A 22,841-nucleotide genomic window follows, 5' to 3' on the forward strand; every position below is an offset into this window, starting at 1 on the left:
ATATATATATATATATATATATATATATATATATTTTTTTTTTTATATATACATATATATATAAAAAAAAAAAAATATATATATATATAAACTGATGATCGCGATCGCGATGACAGTGAAAATGCAGGTGTGTGTGTGAGTCTTTGGTACATCTTTTCAAACAGTCAACACAAGTCAGTAGAACAATGAAATGGCCTTGTTAAGCTCACACGAGACACACTGTAATGTTGCAAAATAAACAGCAGATGAAAAAGCAGAAACAAAACAAAATGTTTCACATTCACATGTATGTACAGTCTGAACATCACTACAACACCTTAATCTGATTGTCTGGTTTTTTCAGCGCATGTGACATTTTCACTTTTCACAGCTGCAGGTCCATCAACATGAAGCCACAAAACAGCCGATGTGGCGTGAACGCTCATCACAATCATACAGTTAATGGCCCCCGTCTCACAGACCCCCTCCCAACTCCCCTTTTGGTACATTAAATAGAATAAAGCAAGGCACTCTGGGTAAAAGAAGGCAAAAGCGGGTGCCTGGAAAATTACCTGCCATTAATCTGTGCAAACAATTGCCTTTTGAGCCCCTGTGATTGGGAACACAGCTAAATTAAAAGTCGTCTTTCAGCTGACCTGACAGGAAGCGTTGTGGCTCGGAAACGGTCGTATTTAGTTGTAGTGTACCTTTTCCTTCATAGCGTAGAGGCTCTTTATAACCCCACTCCCTTAGCCTTCTTATTGCCTTTCTTCCTTTCTTTCTTCTTTGCTGCTTGGCTCCCTGACTGAGCTGAAATTACCTTAAATTGGTCTGAACTGGATGGAAACACTAAAGTGCTGCTCAGTCAGTCTACTTTCTGGCAAAAGAAAGCTAAGAAACAATAAAAATTGGTTAAAAAAAAAGAACGAAAACTAACTCAGGAATTCACAGTCACTCTTTGTCACACTTCAACAAGCTGATCCGGCCATAAAGAGCAGCTTTAAGCCTCAAGTCAGCTCTCCAGACAAAAAAGAAAAGAATAACACATTCAGACATAATGAGGATGTCAGCATGAACCTTTCAATGGGTGCTCAAAGAACTCCAAGAACATTTGCGAATAATAAAATGGGGAAAACTCATAATGTCCTTCATTTAATCCACCATAAAAAAAGGTAAAATGAAACACAAACAAATGAAAAACACAGATGCTAAGGACAGACCCATATGGGATTTCCAAGTTGAACAGGGGGCTCAATCAAACGTATGCTATCAAACTTGGGTTTACATAACATCATAAGTAATTCTTTGAAATATCACATATTTCGCTATAACAGGAACTTTTAATTAAATTCTGCAGATTAAACATTTGAATGCAAGGCTTTGAAAACATCATCCAAAAAAACCCCAAAACCCATTACCTCAAACATAAAAATCCTCCATAAATGTGTTTTAGATCAACAGAGTCCATTTTAGGAGGGAGGTTACTGTAAGGAACTGACAAATTGGTAAGCCCATATTTGGTCTAGCCCTGCAATCCTTCATTCTGTGGCTTTGTGGTGTCCATGTTGAAGTGAATACCCAAAACTGAGCAGAACAGAAGACAAATGGTGAACAGAACCAAACTTAAAATAAAAGGAATCACAACTGTGAGGAGGTGGGTGATGTGCAGGGAAATCAGTGCAGCTTTGGTGGAATAACATTGGCTTTGCCAAATAAGTCCCAGCGTGACTACCACACCCGGTTGGTCCAATAGATCTCCCTGTGGTACATTGCTGTGTTTGCGTAGTCTCCTACCTGTTTGTTGCTGTATTTGGGTGGGTTGGCCTTGTAGCTGTAATCCGAATATTGGTCGGAGCCAGTAGAGTTGTTGTCGCCCGTCCCCACGAAGGTGTTGGTGGCAGGGAGGTCCTGAACAGCCTGGTGCTTCTTGGAGGCAGACGGTGACTGTGGCTGCAGCTGGATGGATGGTAGCGGGGAGTTGGAGCGGTAGTGGCGCCCCAGATCAGGGCTCCCTGGTGGATAGTTAAGGGGCAGGTGGATTCTGGGACTGTCATTGACATTCTCATTGATTAAGTTGAATTTGAGGCCTTTTTGTAGACTGGCGTCCTCATCATCTTCTCCTGTCTTAGCTGGTTTTGGAGCCTTCCCCTTTTTGCTCTTTTTCCCTTTGCCATTTTTAGGGCCCTGCTTTGGGGCATACAGGTCCTTACTCTCCTTCTTGCCAGCCTGGTAACCACTCTTGGTATCCTTCTGTACCCAGCGTCTGATGAGGACCACGGCAACTATAACTAAAATGACAACAGCAAAACCGGCAAGACTACCGTACAGAATATTGCTTTGCTGAGAATAGGCATAGTTGGGATCTCCGGCAATGTCCCTGTCCAAAGGGGTGTAGAGGCTGTGTCCAACCAGCGCTTCAATGAGGGAGACATTTGATTTTGTTTCATTTACAAAAACATGAACTAGTGCAATGGTGTTACGAGGAGGTTTTCCCTTATCAACAACCTTCACTACCAGCCGATGTAGCCCATTGTACTTCGGGGTTAATTCTTGTGCTGCTGTGATTTCCCCATCATTGGTAGATATTTGGAACAGATCATATGGATTTCCACCTATGATGGTATACTCTAGCTCAGCATTGAGTCCAGCATCAATGTCCTCAGCTTTTACCACCTCCACGTGTGTGTTTGGTCGGGTCCCAACCGGTAGGTGTACAAAGGACGAGTTAGACGGCCTGGTAACATATGGGGCATTATCATTTTCATCCAACACATTGATGGTCACACCCACATAGGAGGATCGAGGCGGGTTACCACCATCCACAGCCTTTAGTTGAAATGTGTAGGTGCTCTTCTTTTCACGGTCGAAGGAGATGCTTGACAGGATGGTTCCTGTGCCATTCTGGATGACAAACATGCCATTGTCCTGTTCCACAAACAGCCTGACTTGGGAATTCTCATCCTTATCTGCATCATTGACTGTCACTACACCAACAGGATTGAGTGGAGGCATGTTCTCTATGACAGAGAAGCTATAGCCATTCAGTGTAAACTTTGGGTCATTGTCATTGCAATCTAGAACATTTACCACCACCGTGGCAGTGCCGGTTTTACTAGGCACACCTTTGTCTGCTGCAGTTACACGGAATTCATAACGCTCTTTTTCTTCCCGATCCAATGAGTGATTCACACGAACTTCTCCAGTGCTGGAATTAATTTTAAAGAGCCTTTTGGCTGTTGAATCAGTGATGGTATAGAACAACTCTGCGTTTGTGCCGCTGTCTGCATCTGTCGCCACAATGTCTAGAACTTTGTCTCCTGGCTGGTTGCCTTCTGCAAAGTCTACCTCAACAGTTGAAGGAGAAAAGTTTGGTGCATTATCATTAATATCTGTAACCTGGACTTTGAGAGCGTTAGTGCTGGACAGAGCTGGGTTTCCAGAATCCACAGCGACTATTTCAATCCTGTAATCCTTAATACGCTCATAATCCAGCAGGGTTGTTGTCTGCAGGAAGTATTTTCTCTTCCGATCGTTGGCTGACTCACTTGCAGGACGAAGCTGAAATGGAACATCACCAGCAACAACACATGTCACCACAGCATTTTCCCCCTCATCACGGTCTGACACCTGGACCAGTGCCACTGGTGTACCAATAGGCATGTCCTCAGAAATGTTGGCCACACCATCATGATGTGTTACCAAGCCAATACCACGGATCTCAATGGCTGGTGCATTGTCATTTTGGTCCTTGACGTGTACGGTCACAAGGACCTTGGAACTCTTGGAATTGGGTCCACGATCTCTTGCCACCACAAAGAACTTGAGAAAGTTTTCTTCTTCTCTGTCCACAAGACCTTTGACGTAGACGATGCCTGTTGCGCGGTCAATGCGCAGAAGCCTTTGGACAGATTCTGATGCTTGATGGAGGCTGTAGTCTATCTCTCCATTGAGGCCAGTGTCTGCGTCGTTGGCTTTGACCTACAAGAGTTGGAAAAAAACAAAAGACAGACAGACAGACGGACAGAAAGAAACAAAGAAACAGATTCAATCGTTTAGCCAAACACTGTCCAAAACAACATTAAGAATCAGATCATTTGCCTGTTCAGAATTGCATTTGGTACACTGGAAAATCAAAATATCATCAAAACATTGATCTTTTGGCAGGTTTGCAGTTTTCATGACAAGCAATAAATATTCTATATTTAAGACATTCAACTTTAGACTAAAAGTCTGAAGTAATCTCAGACTAAAAGAATGATTCGCCACGCTCTTTTTCATGTGACGTCAGTGAAATACGCGTCATGATTCCATTACAGTCTCTGTTAAATTTTAATGATTATTTAGCTTCTTTGGCTAATGAAGAGTCATGACCATTACTAATGCAACAGTACAAGGCCCTTTATGTTTTCCTCAGGGGGAGGAGTTTGTATGCTGCGAAAGATAATACCCGATCAAAGCTGATTGCACAACCCTACACAACAACATCTAACGGCCGTGCAGCGGGTCATTGGCATCTAATGGGCAGACGAGTGAATGTTAATGTTCCTCTCATTATCAGAAAAGCCCCAGCTCCTCAGGGCCCATTAGGAGACTGAATAGGACAGAACAGAATGAACCACAAGCTGACTTCATAAGTCCAAACCTAAAGTGAATGGGGGCAGTTAGTCAATTAGGAGATATGAGAAGTCAGCAAAATATCACTTAGGAAATACTCGTTAACACACCTGTCCTATCTACGGATCTAAACCGTTTTAATTGCAGTCATTGAATGCCATGGCTGCCGGTCAGAAATGTAGGTTGTTTCAAATTAAGCAGTTCTTGAACAGCTGATTTAAATGTCCCAGGTGCTGCTGATCCAGTGTTTGTACAGCCTTCACCCAGGACAGAGTAATGTAATTATGTTTGGTTTTTTTTATTCTTCTTTTTTTAAGGCCATTATACCTTTAAAGCTGGGCTGGTTCTTAGCCAAGCTTGCACTCAGTAATATATTTCCCTGAAATTTAAGTCCAAAATATTATGATTTACTAAAATACAAAAAAGGAATCTGCCAATGGGATAAGATTATTAGGGCTACTTTTTAAAGAACCAATCAAACATAAGGGATTGCTTCTGGTCGTAGCTTCGTATTTATCCAAATAAGAAACACCCTTTAAAGCCCCTAAAAACACCAGCTACATTAGTAATCAAAATCTAATATAATGTAAACATGATATAAGTTCAATGAAGATACAGATTATACCATATCCAAAACCATTTAAATCAGTTTTTAGGAGGAAATCAGGGTTTAAAAGGCTACTGCTAGCAGAATCTCTGAAGACTCTTGTTTTTCACACAGACTCCAGTTCATACTGCCACATAATAAATATGTTGTTTATCGTCTGCTCAAGAAACTCACAAACTGTGACGGACCACCACCAGCACCATGATGTGACCATAGAAGCTGCTGATCCAAGTCAGAGAGGTTAAGGTTAAAGAAAGCATGAAAGTGAAATTATAATTTCTCCTGCCCATTGATTTCCTTTCCTTTGCTCTGGCCTTAAGCAGCAGACATCACCAAACAGCGGTGAATTATTGACAGCTTCTGAGAATTGTGTATTGAACAGTGTTGCTGCTGGAGCCCGGTGCCACTGTGATGGGGACAGAGCTGCACTGGCTGCGCTCCAAGGCCACTTTGTCCAGGCATACAGAAACTATAAACACTCTTTATCTACCAGTTAACAATTAACCTGCAAGAGCGTCTGGTTTCCTGACTGAGTGAACCAGAGTTTCTGAATGTTTCAGGTGATTTACAACAGTAAACCTTTAATTTATTCCAACATTCTCCAAATGAGCCTGGTTTCTCCCCCTCCACGAAACTATTAGAGAATTTATTCCCGAGGAAATGAGCTTGCAGACACTTAACGCAGAGAAATAATCTATCACAGTTTATATCCTGTCTAGTTTATTGTTGACTAAATTACATTATAATGACGTGGCAGTTCAGTGTGGACTCTTCAAACCATTTGAGGCTGCTTTTTGAACTAATTAATCAGCTCGTCAACATCATATTGTTTTTTAAATCATCTTTAGGATTTTAGTGACTACGCATTAGGGACCCCTGTCAATATTCCTTGGTCTTTAATAAGCGCTAAATTTCAAGGATCTGTCTTCTGCTAATTACTTGATTAAAGGCTCTAAAAACTGTTAATTATTCTGACTCAGCTTGTTGATATGGTTGATTAGAGCTACATTTAAAAGAAAAGATGCCAAATTTCGAGCTGCTCTGGTTGATGTCCTTCTGGTTAGCTTCCATTTCTGAAGGGTTTCAGGTAGGCGGAGCTAAGTTCAAAAGCTTTAAATGCAGTGGTGCAGAAAGGATCAGTGAATTCAACTTGGCAAGGTGGGGATATCATGTACCTAAGTGCACCTATCAGGCACAAGAGCAACATTTGAATGTAAAGAAAAAAAAATCGGATCAAAAACCACACCCACACAGGCTCTGTAACTGGGCTTTTCCACACATTAAATATATAAGAACAGAAGAATTGTTCAAAGGAATTTACTTTAGGTTACATTACAAGGGAATATCAATCAAATCTTTTTTATGCATTATTTTTATCCAGAATATATATATTTTTTCCAAAAATCTAGCGATTTAAACTTAAATTTGCCCATTTTTAGACAACAAAGTTAGACCCACTGATGTTACTTTTTTTGAGATAACAATCTGGCTGCCTGAAGGTCTAAAATAAGGTGACTCGATACTGAAACAGCTTTAGAAGAGGCTAACAATAATCACAAAGCAGCAGTGTGTTCCTTTAAAAAACAAGTCAAAAGAAAGGGATATACATGTCTGTGTTGCCATTGGCTGATTTAAGAAGGTCAGGGTCGTCAGTCGGCGATGTCCTGCTGCCTCTAAAGCATCGCTCCTCAAACGCACGTTAAGTGAAATGAATTCTGTGGCTCTCTGAAATGCAATGAGCCACATCCAGAGCAATAATACCAATAAGCCCCGTGGATAATCTCATGACTGACTCAGATTAAGTCATGCACAGCAAGCTGGAAGGCTGGCTGGCTGGCCGCACTGCAGTCTGGGAGAAGGGGCACGAAAAGTGGAGGATGACATGGTGAAGTGGGTTTGTTGGGATGTTGCGGAGTCACCGAGCCAAACCGGGCCTTCCTGCTCTGCTCGCTGACGGCAACATCACATACCGCCGCTCCAGCCGAGGGCTCAAAGGTGAAGTTGAATCAGTGGTTAATATGTGACTACACACAGCGATCCCACGCCCCGCTTCACCTCCGCTGCACCATCTGTCTGTACGGATAATTGAGCAGCATATTACGTGCAGTCGCTGCTCCGTGTTGTCCTGCAGTGTTATCGCCAACAAGGCCAAAGGTTCCACTGCAATGTTCGGCGGACAAGAAAAACTCTGGATTGACTCCTGAACAGCAGCAGCAGCAGCGCTCACACGCAGTTTTGCCTGGAGAGAACTAACTTTGCTACTTTTAAAATAACACAATAATAATCATTTACTTGTGATATTTTAGATTAATAGACTGTAAATGAAAAAGCTCCCATAAGGCTGGATCTCATATGGTTGAGACTTGTATCCCTAAATCACACATAGGGGACAATTTTGAGTAAATAAGAACTGTCCTCAACTTCCACTTCATATTGAATTTTTCAAAATGGAAAAGGTTTTAACAGCAAAGCTTTACTGCCAAAACAAACAAGTGACTTCATTAAGGAAGTTCTAGTTTCTGAAAACCTGCCCATGCAACACAACTGAAAGCCGACGATCTGTTGGGTGTGAAGAGGTAAACATGTTGAAACCTTTAAATGCAAAATGTAAGTGTTTAAAGTTACATTTTACACTGAAAAACATTAATCAGAGGATAAATGACTGATTAGCTATCGATAATAAATCAGAGCTAACGGCTCTACAGATTCAGATAAAATGAATTGTACGACACTGATGTGTGTGCTGACCTGCAGTACAGAGTGTCCCGGTGGACTGTTTTCTGGTAGGTCAGCTTCGTAGTGACTTTTCTCAAACTTCGGAGTGCAGTCGTTCTGGTCGGTCACCGTAACTCTCAGCAGAGCGCTGCTGGCCCTCGAAGGCTTCCCGCCATCCTGTACCCTAATGTTCAGGTCATACGAGTCCTTTATCTCACGATCTAAGTTGCCCATCACGACCAGCTGCGGCAGCTTCTCCTCCGCGTCCATGGCGACCTGCAGGCTGAAGAGCTGGTCAGCGCCTAATCCGGTGCTACTGCTCAGAGAGTAATCTGCCACGCCGTTGCTCCCCGAGTCTCTGTCAGTGGCCATGGGGATGGAGAAGAGGGCGCCGATGTGCGTGTTCTCGGGAATGGACAGAGTCAGGATAGGCGAGGAGAACTGTGGAGTGTTGTCATTTATGTCCAGGACCTCGATGCGACCTTCAATGAGCCGCGGCCCATTGCCGATACCCTTCACCATGTCAGTGATCGACACCTCAAACTCCAGGTAGCATTTGTCGCCCTCGAACAGGTTGCGGCAGTCTCTCAGCGTCTCACGATCGATGGGGATCTCGGTGGTGTAGATGTCACCGGTCGAGCCGTCGACCCTCAGGTACGGCGCACCCACCTCCAGCTTATAGAGATGACCGGCATTGGGCAGGCCCTGGTCTGTCGCCAGGCTGCCAATCATCGTGTTGGGCGGTCGTTCCTCAAAAACCTGATAGAGGATGTCACTGGGCGAGGCGCTGCAAGACACCAGCAGGAAGGCAGCTAAAAAGAACAAAGCTTCACACCTCGGCGCTGCCATGTCTCTGCCAGAAAACACCGCTCTGAAACAGACAGAGACAGAAAACACATTAGTAAGACTCATGTTCTGCTTCAGACGGCACCAAACAAGACTGATAACTGAGGATCTGCAGAGCTGCTGCTCAGATTTATTTCAGGGCCACTCAAGAAAAGATGGCTAAATTCATCTCCTTCAGCGTCTAAACATATCCTCAATGGTTACTCGCCAGACCCGAATGCGGAAAGTTTTCGAGTCTGAACTCATCGGCTGAGACGGTGTGGGGAGAGCAGCCGAGCAGGGTAGAGTGATGACTTCCTCCTGCTACCAGTCGACTGCTCTGGCAGGAAGACAAACTGAACGCTGCTGCAGGCGACCAAAAATACTGACAAGAGGCAGCAGGTGGTAATGGGCCACATGATTAGAATAAAAAAGTAAGATAACACGTGGGGAGGACCGCACTCGTAGAAAATCGGATCATTTTCATGTCTTTCGTGCGTCTCAAAACATGTTTAGTTTGCAATCCAACCTAAAGTCCAACATTCTGAGTAGCCTATAGCATTGAAGGCTGTTTGCAGGGATAATAAACTCAAATTTAAGCTTTTTAAATGTCAAACAGAATTTCAAGCAAGAGCAGATCTTGTTCCTGTGCAAGCAATTCAAGACATAAAGAAAAACATTTGCCATTGCCTTCATCACACACTACTTGTTGGGCATAGTACTTGTTTTCCAGCATAATACAAATGTGGTACAACAGGTTCAGCAAGTCATCAATGATTGAATGCTTCAGGTAACCGTTTTATAACTACACAAGACACACAAGCCTCCAACTAAGAGTTTATTAGTTTTAAGTTTAAGTACATTTCAGACTTCACTTGACCTTGCAGACTCTCAGAAGAAATCCTTTTTTCTACAGAACTCATAAGAGTCGACTCTGCCGTCAAGTCTGAATGTGTTTACTCAAACCGACTTCATTCCTGATGGCCTGGTGTTCATAACGCTACATCTGAGCCAGACTCTTCTTGATATAAACTCTTCTCTTTTCTTCTCCCCTCATTCACTCCACCTCTCCTCCTCTTTCTTCTGTCTCTACACATTATCTTTTCTTGGCAGTAAATCTCAGACAGACACTCCACTCTGTATTTCCTGCTGTAGGAGTTTCTCAGCTGCGGGTCGCAGAGGTTAATCTGAAAAGTGCTTTTTTTTTTTACTTTTCCTCCTCACGTACTTGATTTGGAGAGACTATCTCCCTCGCACACACACACACACACACACACACACACACACACACACACACACACACACACACATAGATCCAACATGGACCAGCATGCTGAATGGGAAGCAGGAACCCCGCAACTCGGATGCACGCAGTTTATTTTGTCCTACAGGATGGAGTCTGCTTGTGTGTCTGAAAGAGAGGGGAGGAGTGAATTTTCTCTGTTCACAAATCCAACATAAAACCAGAACAATATTATTTTAATAGCACGTGCCCCTTCACACATCAGAACGCCTCATCTGTTCACACGAACCCAGAAAGAAAGTGTTACCCTGCAGAGCACTGTGGTGATATCAGGCTACATCCACGCCAGACATCAGCCTGTTAAGTGAGACTGTAGTTATCTGCCTTAAACTTCAAAGCATTTTTTCCCCCATTAAATAAAAGACAAACGATTGTCTAGTAAAACTAAGAGTATTCTCATATGGTTCGACTCAAGCAGCTGAGCAGGATTTTAAGTGAAAATGAGCAGGAATGTAATCACGGATGACTTTATGGACCGATGATTTCTGTTGTCGGTTTGTTTAATGGCCTTGTGGTGTGGACTGAGTCTCCTGCACAAATTTTTTTTTTTAAATTTAAAATCAAAAATAAATTTCAAAGTGGCAGCAGACCCAGAAGGCTGCAAATTAGCCTTTTATATTAGCTTCTGTTATTCTGTAACAACGTTACGTAAAGGTCAACCTGGGATTTGGGACGTCTCACACTTGCACGATGGGCCCTAATTATCCATCTCCCACTCGTTTCAAACAAAACAGAGAACGGCAACAAAAACCGGACACTGATCTGAGCGTTCGCCCTCGCCCTCCCCACTGTGACACGCTGGAACCGAATTACCCCTGCACCACTGCGAACGTGTGCGTGCATGTCGGGCTGTGAGTGTTAGTGTGTCTGTTACAGTGTAAATGATGCCCGTGTGTTTCTTTTCTCACATATTTTCTTCAGAGCTGCCAAATACCCCAAACTATTGACCCCTGACCTTTGACCCTGTGATATTTCACACGTCACTGTGGAAACGGAGCAAAAACGACTCGGGTGGCTGGCTGGTGTCCAGTCTGCTAATGCAGCTCTGAACACATGAGAGTGGCTCCACAAAACCAAAGGCTGGCTCTAATCAGTGTGATACATACGCACACAGATGTGACGGCAGCGATCGCTGATAAGTGAGCTTCCTTTACTGTCAATGCAATGAAGTATTTTCATTTCCTTGTGTATTTACATGAGGTTTCATGTAAATACACAAGGTGCTGTTCCTGAAAACAGTTTGTTTAAGGGTGAGCTCATGCTTTGCCAACATATGAATATAAAGCAGATGAATGGGATGACAGGCAGTTACTGGGTCCAACATATCTTTCCTTCTAAACGCCTTTAATGAGTCTATGGAAACATGAACCCCTGCCCTGTGGATTATGAGACATTACCCGAGAACACAGAAAGCAGTTTTATTGAAAACATCTTTGTTTCTATAGATTCAATTTGGATTTTCAATTCATGAAAAATTGCAGATAAAAGTTTGCACATGTGCAAAGTTCACGCAACACTTGTAATGTAAACTGCAACACGCTGAATCACAGTGCCAATATCCCCTCTGGGGCCAACATTTTCATTTAGAAAGTAGCAGCTGAAAACATATTTCAGCACAGCTCGTGGTACCTGAACGTGAGCGCTGCTTTAACGCCTCGTGATAAAAATAGAAATGGAATCAGAACATTTGCTTTATTCGCCTTTTCAGCACAAACAAATCACGTAGGTGCGTTGGGTTTCTGCATGCTTGCCACTCAAGGCCTCAGGTGAGATCAGGGGATTCTGTTGTTGCAGTTGTTTCCACAGATCGTGGGGTGTTAAAAAAAAAGAAAGAATTCAAGTCGTGAGAAAAATTTGATGCTAAAAAAATCTTCAGGGTCAAAATGTGAAAAGTTCAAAGTGCATGGATTCCATGTTCGCATGTTTGTTCACATGTAGTGCGCATTTTTGTGAGTTTGTGTGCGCCTTCCTCGGGGGACGAGTGAGCCAGAGATCGCCCCGCTCGTCCTCTTTCCCACAGTCTCAAGCTTTCTCACTAAGCAGTGTGTGTGCGTGCGTGTGTTTGCATGTTTGTGTAGAAAGCGGGACAGCCAGTTCAGCTGCTGGAGCCACTTGTGTGTGTGTTACATTACAAAGACATTAGACAAAGACTAAGGACAGTAACATTTCCATGTGTAAGGCTCGCTGCCACCCGTGTTTGCCGCTGGAAGAGGCGAGAGACAAAGACTCACAATAAAGTACTCAGAGGGATTGAGGGGGGGGCGTGTCCAGACAACAGCACTCATCTATACATTACAAAGCAGCTTAAAGGCCCTCGGACCACCTCCTGTGAGTGTGTGTGTGTGTTTAGTGTTAATATTCAGAGTGTGTCTCCATGTTAATGTCCCACCTGCATACCCGTGGAGTCACAGCTGCATTAAATTACCACCACTGTAAATGCCACATTATGGTTTTTGCCCCCTCTCTACGCCTTGCCCCCGGGTGCTCTCATGCCAAACTTGGTACGAATATCTCCAATATGCACGTAAAACAATTACAAGTGTGTCGTAAAATTGTAAGTTCAAACGCAGCTGCAGCTGAGCCATAAACTCAGTCTAAACATAGTATTTTCACCGCAGTTTATTAAGTCGATAAAATGCAGTAACGTCTTCGATGAAAAATCGTGTTTTATTTAAGTAGCAGTTTGAAAGCAAAAAAGTAAAACGTATTTCCTCCTGAAAGATGGCAGAACAGATGAGCTAACTGACTCTAGTCGGAGCGAAATGCTTCAAGACAAACACGCTTCTTACTCTTTGAAAGCTTTAGTGAATGTGCAGACTATTAAGTAATATCACTTATTATATGATTCATTTGATTTAGAGTTATAAGAATACCTTTAAATTATGACTTGACTTTCTTTTTTGAGTACTTACTTAAATATCTGAGTACTTCTCAAACTTTTAAAACCTTTAAAAACTGATGTAACACTTTCAAAATTCTGCGTACAGTAACGGGTCGCTGGATAAAATCAGGACAGATAATTAGAATCATAAATCAGTGACAAAATAAAATCCATTGTGATGAAAATCAAACTAGAATAAAACGCTACTTCAGTGTTTGCCAAGGGAAATTCTTGACTGGTCTCTGTGGTTAAATGAATTTATATCAATGACAGTCACAGTTCCAAACACAAAACTGCAACATATTTTATGTAATTTCAGAAAATGTAACAAAAAATGATCACAGAATTTAAAAAAATGCTTTTTGTCATTTGCTTTAAAAGAAATCTATTTTGAAAACCATCCACGGACGGGTTAAGAGATGGAAAAACCAGCTGAAATTTCCAGTTTTTGCTAATCCTGTTAATTAAATATCAGACAAATCCAGACAGCATGCAGATCACTGATGCAGAAATCCCATAAATCCAACAAACCCATAAAACAAATCTGTTCATTAGTTTTCATGTATGAAAAATAAAAGAAATAAAATAGAACAGAGTAAAAAGGTGGCTAGCAATATATATATAAAAAAACACGACTGCACAAGAACACACTGAACTGCAGACACAACTTCTAGCACATAAATTGGACTACTGACCTTAGCGCTGTTCTGCAGAGCCGGTTAAACTTTAAAGATCCTGTGACTTGAGCTGTTCAGCTTGTCTGTGCTCCCTGGTGCATCTGCAGGGATGAGCTCCCGCTGCACGAGTGGGCGTATCTAAAGAATGGCATTTTCCAACCATCCTGCCTCTCTGCCTGTCCTTCCACATCATACTGCATGTATCTCCATAACAAACAGCCCTGGTACCTCTACACATGTCCCACTGACTGCAGACGCATCAAGGAATGAATGACGAAATGTCACGAAAACCTTAAAGAACACAACATTCTTGCATCTCTGTTGTCATTGTTCCACGATTATTCCTTAACACGCCACTTTTCACACACGGATTCAAAATCCACCCTTTTCAGCTGCGATTGAAATGTAGCATCTAGGAAAAAAGGGCATGAGGAGTCTGATCATGACTCCTCATCCCTGCTTCTTTGATTCCACTTTTCTGCAGGTCACACAAAGAATTAAGACTGACTTTTTTACACCACAGTATTTGGACTTGTGTTGCACTGCTAATATGTCCAACACTTGACTATCGATCAACACAACAATCATAATCCTGAACATTTTAATCTTGATAATTTAACACAAATTATTTGTAAACTACTGGCAGACGCAGCCGAGCGTGAAGATAGCCCCAGGTGACAGCAGACTTGAATACCTTTGTTCAGTCAAATTTTTGAAACGTCATCACAGTAGCCTGAAGTTAAACGATTACAAAAAACAAACGGGATACTGCCTAACTGATTGAGCCACTTATCAATGAACTGCGGCACCTCTAACACTGTATATGCAAAACTATAAGTGTGTATAAACTTAAATGATTTCTAGCCCTGTGCGATACGCTGGTGTCCCTCTGCTGCTGCACAGTATTTCAGTGAAGTCATTACTGAACTGGTTTTCTTAAAGAGATCCATCTAAAGAGAAGCTGTGTGACTGTGACAGAAACATAAAGTCCTTTGTGTTACATAAAAGGCACAATTATCCCTGGTATCATTTTTAATTGCGGTAATGTGTTGTGTAATTACACACGAAGTCCATCAGACCAATTACAAACCACAAAAATGGCAGCATGGAGCTGATGGCCAGCGGCCAAATTGGAAACCAGTTCGCAAAAGTTTCCGTGCAGGTGCGCACCGCTGTACCTGAGCGTATTTCCTACACAAAATGCAGTAACCTGAATGTCCAGCTCTTCAGGTTCACGCATACCAGAGCAGGCCTGAATTAAACATCACACACAAACACAGAAAATCAAAAGCTCCTTTGATGTTTTCAGATCTCAGATGGGTAGGATGTGCATGGTTGACGTGAGCTTTCTGGACAGTCCAGTGTGTGTGTGTGTGTGTGTGTGTGTGTGTGTGTGTGTGTGTGTGTGTGTGTGTGTGGTCCCCCTGCCTTCCAACACAATGGGGATTACTCTAATGACTCCATTCACTACCATTGTTTGATCCAGATTACTGCGCACGCAGACACACATCCTCCCTTTTGAAATGCAACAATCAGAGGTTGCCAGGTTCTTTCTGCCTCCCGACACCACCTGGATATGTTCAGCGTGAATTTGCTGGGTGCTGTAAATCTTTGGAAGTCCTGCAGTTTGACTCAGAAGTGCTTCTTGATTCAATAAAAAGAATCTGGGTACAATATTTACATTTAATTTAGTGCCAAACAAGGCTCCAGTCATTTGCCCTCAGAGCTGCGAATGAAAGCCGGAGAAGACGGAGCTTAAACTTATTTATGCAAGTTAAGTAACTGCATTGATTTGGAGGCATCCCCCGCTTGTTGCCTTGCGTGATTCCTTTCTTTCTTTCTTTCTTTCTTCCTTCCTTTTTTTTTTTTTTTTTAAAGAAAGTCATTTCCTGACCAAAAGCACACGTTCGTCAAAATGCAGTACGGGGGCAGGACTTTTATAACAAAAGCAGTTAAAGCTCGAAAGCCTTTTGTTCACGGAACTGTGTGAACAGTAAACAACAATTTAACAAATATGAGAAGAAGCTCTTTAAATAATCCAGTTATGATCAATGGTTTTCGGGTCTATGATGCCTCTACACCTCTCCTCACAGGCAGCAGGAGCTGTGCAATGTGGTTTATCATCGGTGTGTCCACACCTTGTGTACACAGCCTTGTAACTTATCAGGTGTTCGGGGTTAAAAATGAAAACAACGTGACTACACTATGAGTCATAAATGCCGTGTAACTCGAGCTATGTCACATGATCATCATGTTGCTGTCAGACGGGAAAATTTGGATTTATGTGCATTTAGTCACCGATTTCATCACGCTCACAGCTGGTTTCTGTATGCTTGCTTCTTCTTTCTGTTGCACAATTTTCATCCCGAAACTCCTGGTCTGAGGCACTGTGGCACGACTGGCTGGTTCAGGGATCAAACGTTTGACCTTCTACTGACAGGATGTGCCAACCTCTGATCCACACACACACACACACAGTGATCCTCTGGGAGCAGCAGCAGAAGGGGATTATGGGAGCGGATGGTGGATGAACAGCAGGCTGGTATGAAGTAAAGATCGGGCATCATCTGAATGCGGTTTTAAATCCACGGCAACATATTTATTCCACATGAATGTCAGACTGCGGCAGGAGGAGATAATAACAATAAACTACCACTGCTTTATAAGCACCAGATAACACGGACTGACATGCTTATATAACATCAGTGAGCTGCTTTCACTTCTTTCCAGTCCACCCTGCTGGATTCTTGAGGGTTTTTTTTCTAATCTAAACTCAGATTATTTTTTAAAGGCTCCAATGACTCTTGGTATAAAAAAGGGTGTGGCCAAAGGTGTGAGGGGAAGCTTTTACAGTTACTACTGTAAAAAAAAAAAAAAAGCTGGTTAAAGCCTCTACAATTACGCATTTAGTTCTTGAATGACTAAATACAACATTCTGGGTTTGTGCTGGGGACCTTGCCTTGGATTGGATCTGATGCTTGTTTTCCATCGGGTGTTTCTGATTTATTGAACAAATGTTATGTTGGCATTCAAAGAACACCTTTTCAGCACACATCATGTGTGCTTTATGCACGCCGCCTCCTCACTTTTGCACTTTTAATTCAGCGGTCCATGCATCTCTATGTTTCGTTACATATTCCAAGTCTCTGACTCACCGCTGCAATCTTTATGATTTGGTCATTGCTGACCACTCGTGGTAAACGGCTCTGGCGGATTATCTACGAGGTGCCCCGGGTTTTTAGAGCTCTGGGATAACGATGCTTTCTTACTCTTGGATGCCGAATGTGTTGCAGAATGTTAAACGTGCTTTAATCTGGTATCATCGAGAATGTGGTGACACTGAAGTTCCTGTTTCACTATATACTGCGTTTTACAGTGTATATGTCTCTCCTGAAAAGACTTGATTTGAACCGTTCTTTAAAACTGCAGAGACAGATCATATATCACCTGAGCGCTCTGGATACAGGTATACCTGTTCTACACTGTTCAGTCATTATCAGTGCCACTCAGCACTCTGCACATGCTCAGTGCTGTTCTCTTGGTTTGTTGATCATCCAGACCCATATGGAAAAGAAATAGTAAAAACTTATATGATTTACTCATGAAAGTGGCCACTTCCTCATTACTTTCATATATTGTTTTAGTAAGTATCCAAAACATACAAGTTTCATTATATAATTTTTCAAGGGATCTTATATCTGTTTTCACTCTTGTATGCTTTTCATACAAGTTTCACACAAGACAGATACAAACTTTATAAGATTTATATATATCTTTTCCATATGGGGAGGCACACATTGCGTTGGAGGAAAATAAAGACAAACAAACCTAGTTATGTCTAAATATGGAGGAAATCAGTGTTGCTTTTGTGTTTAACAAAGCCGAAAGACGAGTGTCTTTGCTGGTGCCGATCAGCGCACCCAGTTCGCCCCAGTCCTCCAACCAAGGGTTTGAATAGTTGCCGTCAATTACCCCTGAACCTCCTGAGCCCAGTAAATGGTAATCGGGCCAGCCCCATTGATACATACATTTAATTCTTCTCTGCACTCGATCACTGGCGAAGCTTAAAGAGGCTCTGTGCAAGTTTAACAGATTAGTGTTAATCAACCACGAACTGATTAAATCACTTTAGTCATTTATCAAGAAAATGTGACAAGTGTCTTCTGCTTCCAGCTTCTAAAAGCAGCATTCAATACTTCTCTCTCTGCTTAGCATCGCTGTAAAATGCTCGAACAAAAGAAATCTGAAGACGACGCCTCGAGCACCTGTGACAGTTTATCGACCATCACCGCACGGCTGCATTATGTGAACACGCAGAGACGCAGCCTGAAATGACGCCTGCTGCTCAGAGTGAGAACACGCAGCGAGTTTTTTAACATTTAACTCACTTTAATGACTGCCTCTATTAACCAACAGAGAGAGAGAGAGAGAGAAATCAATACGGCTATATCATTCCATATCGGTGCTTTTAGTCTCATTTATGACAGGAAACGATGACAACCTTCCATCTGCCAGGCTGTAAAGCATCTCCATGTCAGCCGGACTGATTTACATGAAATTAACAGTGGGTGTGTTTATGATTCCCTCAGGAGGAGTTCTACCATTGCTCCTTTTTAATAAAATATAAAAATGATGATGACATTGCAGTTCACGGCAAAATTCAAGCCAAGCCTTCAACCACCTTTAGTTGATTTATGACATATTTGCCACTAGAAAGAGGGGGGAAAAAACCCAACCTCGCATAGGAGAATGTGGGTGAAAGTTTTTTTCATCAGGTCACAGTGTCCACAATATCACCGACGTGCTGCAACAGCACCGTGCCCTGAGTTCCCCCGTGACTCCTCGCCTGATTACAGAAGAGCAAGAGTGTAGCTACCAAGCAGATATAAACCTCTGCGACGTGTTCAGTGTGCTCCGCGAGCTGTAAGGGTTTCAGTGGGAAGAGGGGACACATCTGATCTCAGAAAAACAAAACGACAAACCACAAAAGCCAACCGGAGCCCGTCATCCTAACAGACTCAAAATGAAGCATGAATGTGCATTTATAACTAGGTTTGTGTTTTATTTCAAATGATTCATGTTTTCTTCTCGGATAGAAATCTATAGAAAAATATGTGATGGCTGTTGTACAACCACATCTCTGAGCGACCTGTTCAGGGTTTTCTTCCTCCCAAACTAACCGAAGGATCATCTAACTGGAAAATGTTACTGCCAGTCAAACTTTTCTAGCTTGTTTGTGAATTTCACTGAGATGCCAAAGATTTTATTGCTATTTCCAAGTTGTGACTAAGAGCTCAGGAGCCATACCCAAACACCATAAAAGAAGAAACAATGGATTAGTCAAGTAACCAGCCGTGTCACAGGAAAGACGTGACAAAGCATCCATTTCTCCTTTTTTCTTCTGCGTGTTAATGCGAGTTTTTGGTTTCCTCTCCCATTTGCGCGCTCGTTGTCACACCTAAACTTAAATTAGAAAGGAAACTGTCTGTGAAAACTCTGAAATCAGAAGGGTGGATGTCTCTTTTCCTGCAGTGCAGTGATGTGAATGCATGTGTGTGTGTCCATTTCACACACCAAACCCATTTCCACTCTACCTCCTCCTATTTTAATGACGGGCATTAACAATGCGACTCGCTCAGATCTCCAATTTTTACGCAGAAATGTGCAGAACGGACTCGGTGCGACCTCCCTCCTCCCACTCCATCCCCTTTCTCCCCCCAATGACTAATCCCCCACGCCGCAGAGCCACGGAGGACTGTGACGTTTGTCACCATTTTATCTGATCACCCTGAATTAGAGGAGGCAAGAGAAGAATCCTAAAGATGGGAATCAAACCTCAGACCTCACCCTCAAAGTGGCGGATGGCATAAGCTCAAGTGACAGCAGGCTTGCCATCGAAGCCGGCCGCAAACCTGAGGGAGAATATCTCCAATTCAGTCGCTCCTGCTGCACAATAAACCTGGATCTACGCTTAACAGTGGCAGAATGCACAGGGGGGAACCCTCCAGCTCGACCATAAAACCACAATCTCACCCTCGGAGGCTTTTTATGTTTGTCCAACAGCAGAACGCAGCAACGCAGCTACATTAATTCATTAATATTCTTTTATTAAATAACACCACTGTTCAAGTGGATTCTCCAGTTGTTCCAGGAAGTACGCTGGACCTGCTCTACTGTGCAAAATCTACCTTAAGGCCAAATGTGATTACAACGGTCTCGCCTTACTGGCTGAGACACATGAAGCTTCTAATGCAGCTGGATGATTTCACATCACGAGTTTCACAGGAAATTATGGGAGCGAGATGACAGTGGGGTAGTGGGGAATAGGGTCAAAGGTCAAGCGTGTAGGAAGAGAAAACATGGCAGATTCCCACGGAAGCGTCTCCGGAAACATGTGTTTGAAAACCACCAGTACTTAGCTCAGTATCAGAGAGGCAGATGCAGTTTGCATGTAAATACACTCCCCCCTTTCTCTTTCTCTCTCGCTCCCTCCCTCCCTCCTTCATGTGGAGCAGGTCTCTCTCTCTCCCCCTTTCTAGTACACACGCGCGCGCACGCGCACATACACGTACGCACACATGGAACAGAAGGAAGGAGGAGAACCGGAAAGCCGGAGACTGGTGGGACCGGACTGACTAGATTCCCAAGCGGTGACGCGGTGGATATTCATCATCAGCTGCCCTCCTGTCCACCTTTGATAGTTTACACTGATACTCTTGTGCCTTTATTTGCCTTCACACCATGTTAACGGCACGTAGGCTCCAGAAAACAAGCTCATTAAAGGGGGGTGTTAAGGACGGAGGAAAAGGGAGTTTAATTTGATGCTACAGGTGCTCAAAGCGGCCTCAGGTGCCGCAGAGGATCAGATATGGAGAATGATGTATGCCCCCACGTCTGCGCGTCTGGTTTATTAGCAGCCGTGGATGAATAGACTGTTTTGTTGCCAAGAGTCCCCAAAGGCAGATTAGCTCTTATATTCCAAGACAAACCTCAGATGATAAAGACACTGCCTTTTCACATTCTCTGAACACCGAGCGTCCCGTACAACTCCTACAGATCGAGCTTAAATGAAGCCCCAGTGAGTTTATGATGATGCTCCTATATGCACTACAGGGACCCGCGCGCACACTCTGCCCTACTGTACTGTCCTCCCGGAATGCATTAGCCAGGATTACCGTGGGGTTAGTTCCAGGTTCCGAAAGGTTTATCAACCCAAAGTGACCCACAGGAACGCATTTTATTACTAACAGTCACGGGGGTAATGCTGAGCGGGGAGGGGATCGATACGGATCAATAGCACTGTAGTGTAACACTGGTAAAAAAAAAAAAAAAAAAAAAAAAGCCATCTGAGGAGATTAGGCAGAGAATATGAAGGTCCAGTCGCGCTGAATGGATTTATTTTATTTATTTATTTATTTATTTTTTACCAACAAGTGTTTTAAAAAGAGCTCCTGCTCGACACAAACGCCCGTGTGCCTTCGGAGATTCAACCTCCATCGAATATGTGTTTTTTAATTAAGGCATAAGTGCTCATCCAAGCGAAACTGAATACAAAGTGAATGTGTTTCGGGCTATTCTCGTGCGTAAAACGTCTCCTGCAGTCCGACAGAAGGAGCTCGAGTCAAAATATTTGAAATATTTAGCATGAACGTAGTTATGTGCAGATAGAAGAAAAAGATTTTGTGTATGGATCGCGTATTTATGTGCAGAGAAGTTCCTACCTGGACCGGGTAAGAGCTGCGCGGTTCCCCGGCTCTGAGCGCTCCAGCCTGGCTACAGGCTCCGCTCCTCCTCGGCACCAAGACGGAGCCGCTCCAGACCTCCCGGGAAAAAAAAAAGAAAAATAAGAATCCCGAAAATCAAATCTCTAAATAAACCAAACAATCCAGTCAGACAGCCAGGGGTGGTGATTACTCCAATTTCTCTCAAATCTCTGTCCACTCTGAGTGTCGTGATCAGCGCTGCGCGTCAGCCCGACAGTCCTTCCTCTCACCGGAGGAGCGGCTGGAGCTGGAGTCCAGCCGGGGAGGAGGAGGAGGAGGAGGGGGCAGACCCGTCCGGGCGAGGAGGGGTGGGGAGGAGTTGGGTCACTCAGTTACTCCGCAGAAACGTTACCGCCGCCCGGGCTCTACGGACAGCGGCAGCAGCAGCAGCATCCTCCGCTGGTGGCACGCGTAGGGAGATGTTGGGGTGGAGGTGGACGGAGCAATGGGACAGGGCAGCAGTGTTTTTTTTGTTTTGTTTTTTTTTGTTGTTTTTTTTTAGAAAAAACGACCTGAGCAACAAACACAAGGTCCGGGAGCTGTCAGCAGCGGGTCTCCAGGTAGTTCCCACTCAGAAGCGCGGTCACCGCTCAGCCGCCTCAAACTCTGTCCGCCTTCCCGGTCCAGCACGGAGCAGGTCGCGCGACTGCACCGTGAGTGCTGAGAAAGTGGAGTGAATCCAAACGAGTGCGCTCGCGCTTCTCTCTCTCTCTCTCTCCCTCCCGGTCTCTATCTCGCTCTCTTCCCCATCCTCCCCCTCCCTCACCATACACTCTATACACTACACCGGAGGGGGCGGGGGCGGAGCGAGCATCCACCCCAACAACTTCGTGGATTTCCCAACATTTTTTCTCTCTTCAAATCAAACATTTGGCGACTTCCCCGCTGCCGTCACCCCCGTATTCTATGTGAATACACCTGATTTTATATTTGATGTATCTTTATAAGGTGTCGTGTCTCGGCCATAGGTCCGAGCCTGCGCGCACCCGAGATGGCAGACCAAAGTGCGCACACGCTGTGACCCTCGCTGTGACCCTCGCATTTTCACACGCACATACAGTAAATTAATGCTTCTACCTCTTTCTGTTTTCTCGCGTCTCTCCCTCTCTCGCTCTTTAATTATATCCAGGGGTCTCTCTTCCTTCTCCCTCTCTCGCTCGGCTCCGTCCGGCCACAGAGGAGGAAAGCTGCCGTCTCTCGCGCTCTGAGCGCCACCTACAGTCGGCAAGTGGCACGTGAGAAGATGAGAGCGAGCGGAGGCTCTGCTTCCCGGCCGCCGTGCAGCAGAGGCAGCACGGGAAAGGCAACAAAATGGAGCCCGTCGTGGAAAATCTATAGAAAGCTTATTTATTGGACGTAACGCCCGATAGAGCCCGTGAACCCGGCGCAGCATGTGGTGGAGGGGAAGCAGTTATCCAAAGCAGCTTACTGAACACCGATATTACACAGGGCACATATGGATTATGATTTTGCATAT

At 43.8% G+C, this 22,841-nt stretch overlaps 1 protein-coding gene across 3 annotated transcripts; it reads right to left on the reverse strand.

The window, feature by feature from the left end:
* Positions 1–291: 291 nt before the first annotated feature.
* LOC146677039 (protocadherin-1-like) lies at positions 292–22,087 on the reverse strand. 3 transcript variants are annotated; one of them, XM_085417826.1, is made up of 4 exons: positions 21,516–22,087; positions 21,323–21,421; positions 7,949–8,786; positions 292–3,957 (listed from the first exon to the last, which is right to left on the reverse strand). In XM_085417826.1, exons 3-4 carry the CDS (start codon positions 8,762–8,764, stop codon positions 1,708–1,710), a joined length of 3,066 nt encoding a protein of 1,021 aa, XP_085273952.1. In that variant the 5' UTR covers positions 8,765–8,786; positions 21,323–21,421; positions 21,516–22,087; the 3' UTR covers positions 292–1,707. The 3 variants fall into 3 exon arrangements, with proteins under 3 accessions (XP_085273952.1, XP_085273944.1, XP_085273957.1); XM_085417818.1 differs by having other exon boundaries at positions 21,323–22,087; XM_085417831.1 differs by lacking the exons at positions 21,323–21,421; positions 21,516–22,087 and adding an exon at positions 13,620–13,739.
* Between the last annotated feature and the right edge of the window lie 754 nt (positions 22,088–22,841).

This window comes from Rhamphochromis longiceps, linkage group LG2, assembly GCF_057381845.1.
Source record: "Rhamphochromis longiceps isolate RC_006_pf linkage group LG2, R_longiceps_female_GT1.1, whole genome shotgun sequence".
Lineage (NCBI taxonomy): Eukaryota > Metazoa > Chordata > Actinopteri > Cichliformes > Cichlidae > Rhamphochromis > Rhamphochromis longiceps.

Coding starts and splice junctions, on each gene's coding strand:
- LOC146677039 (XM_085417826.1), bottom strand. CDS start 8,764: ATGGCAGCGCCGAGGTGTGAAGCTTTGTTCTTTTTAGCTGCCTTCCTG. Junction 3,958..7,948: donor CGGGACACTCTGTACTGCAG/GTCAGCACACAC, acceptor CAACTCTTGTAG/GTCAAAGCCAACGACGCAGA.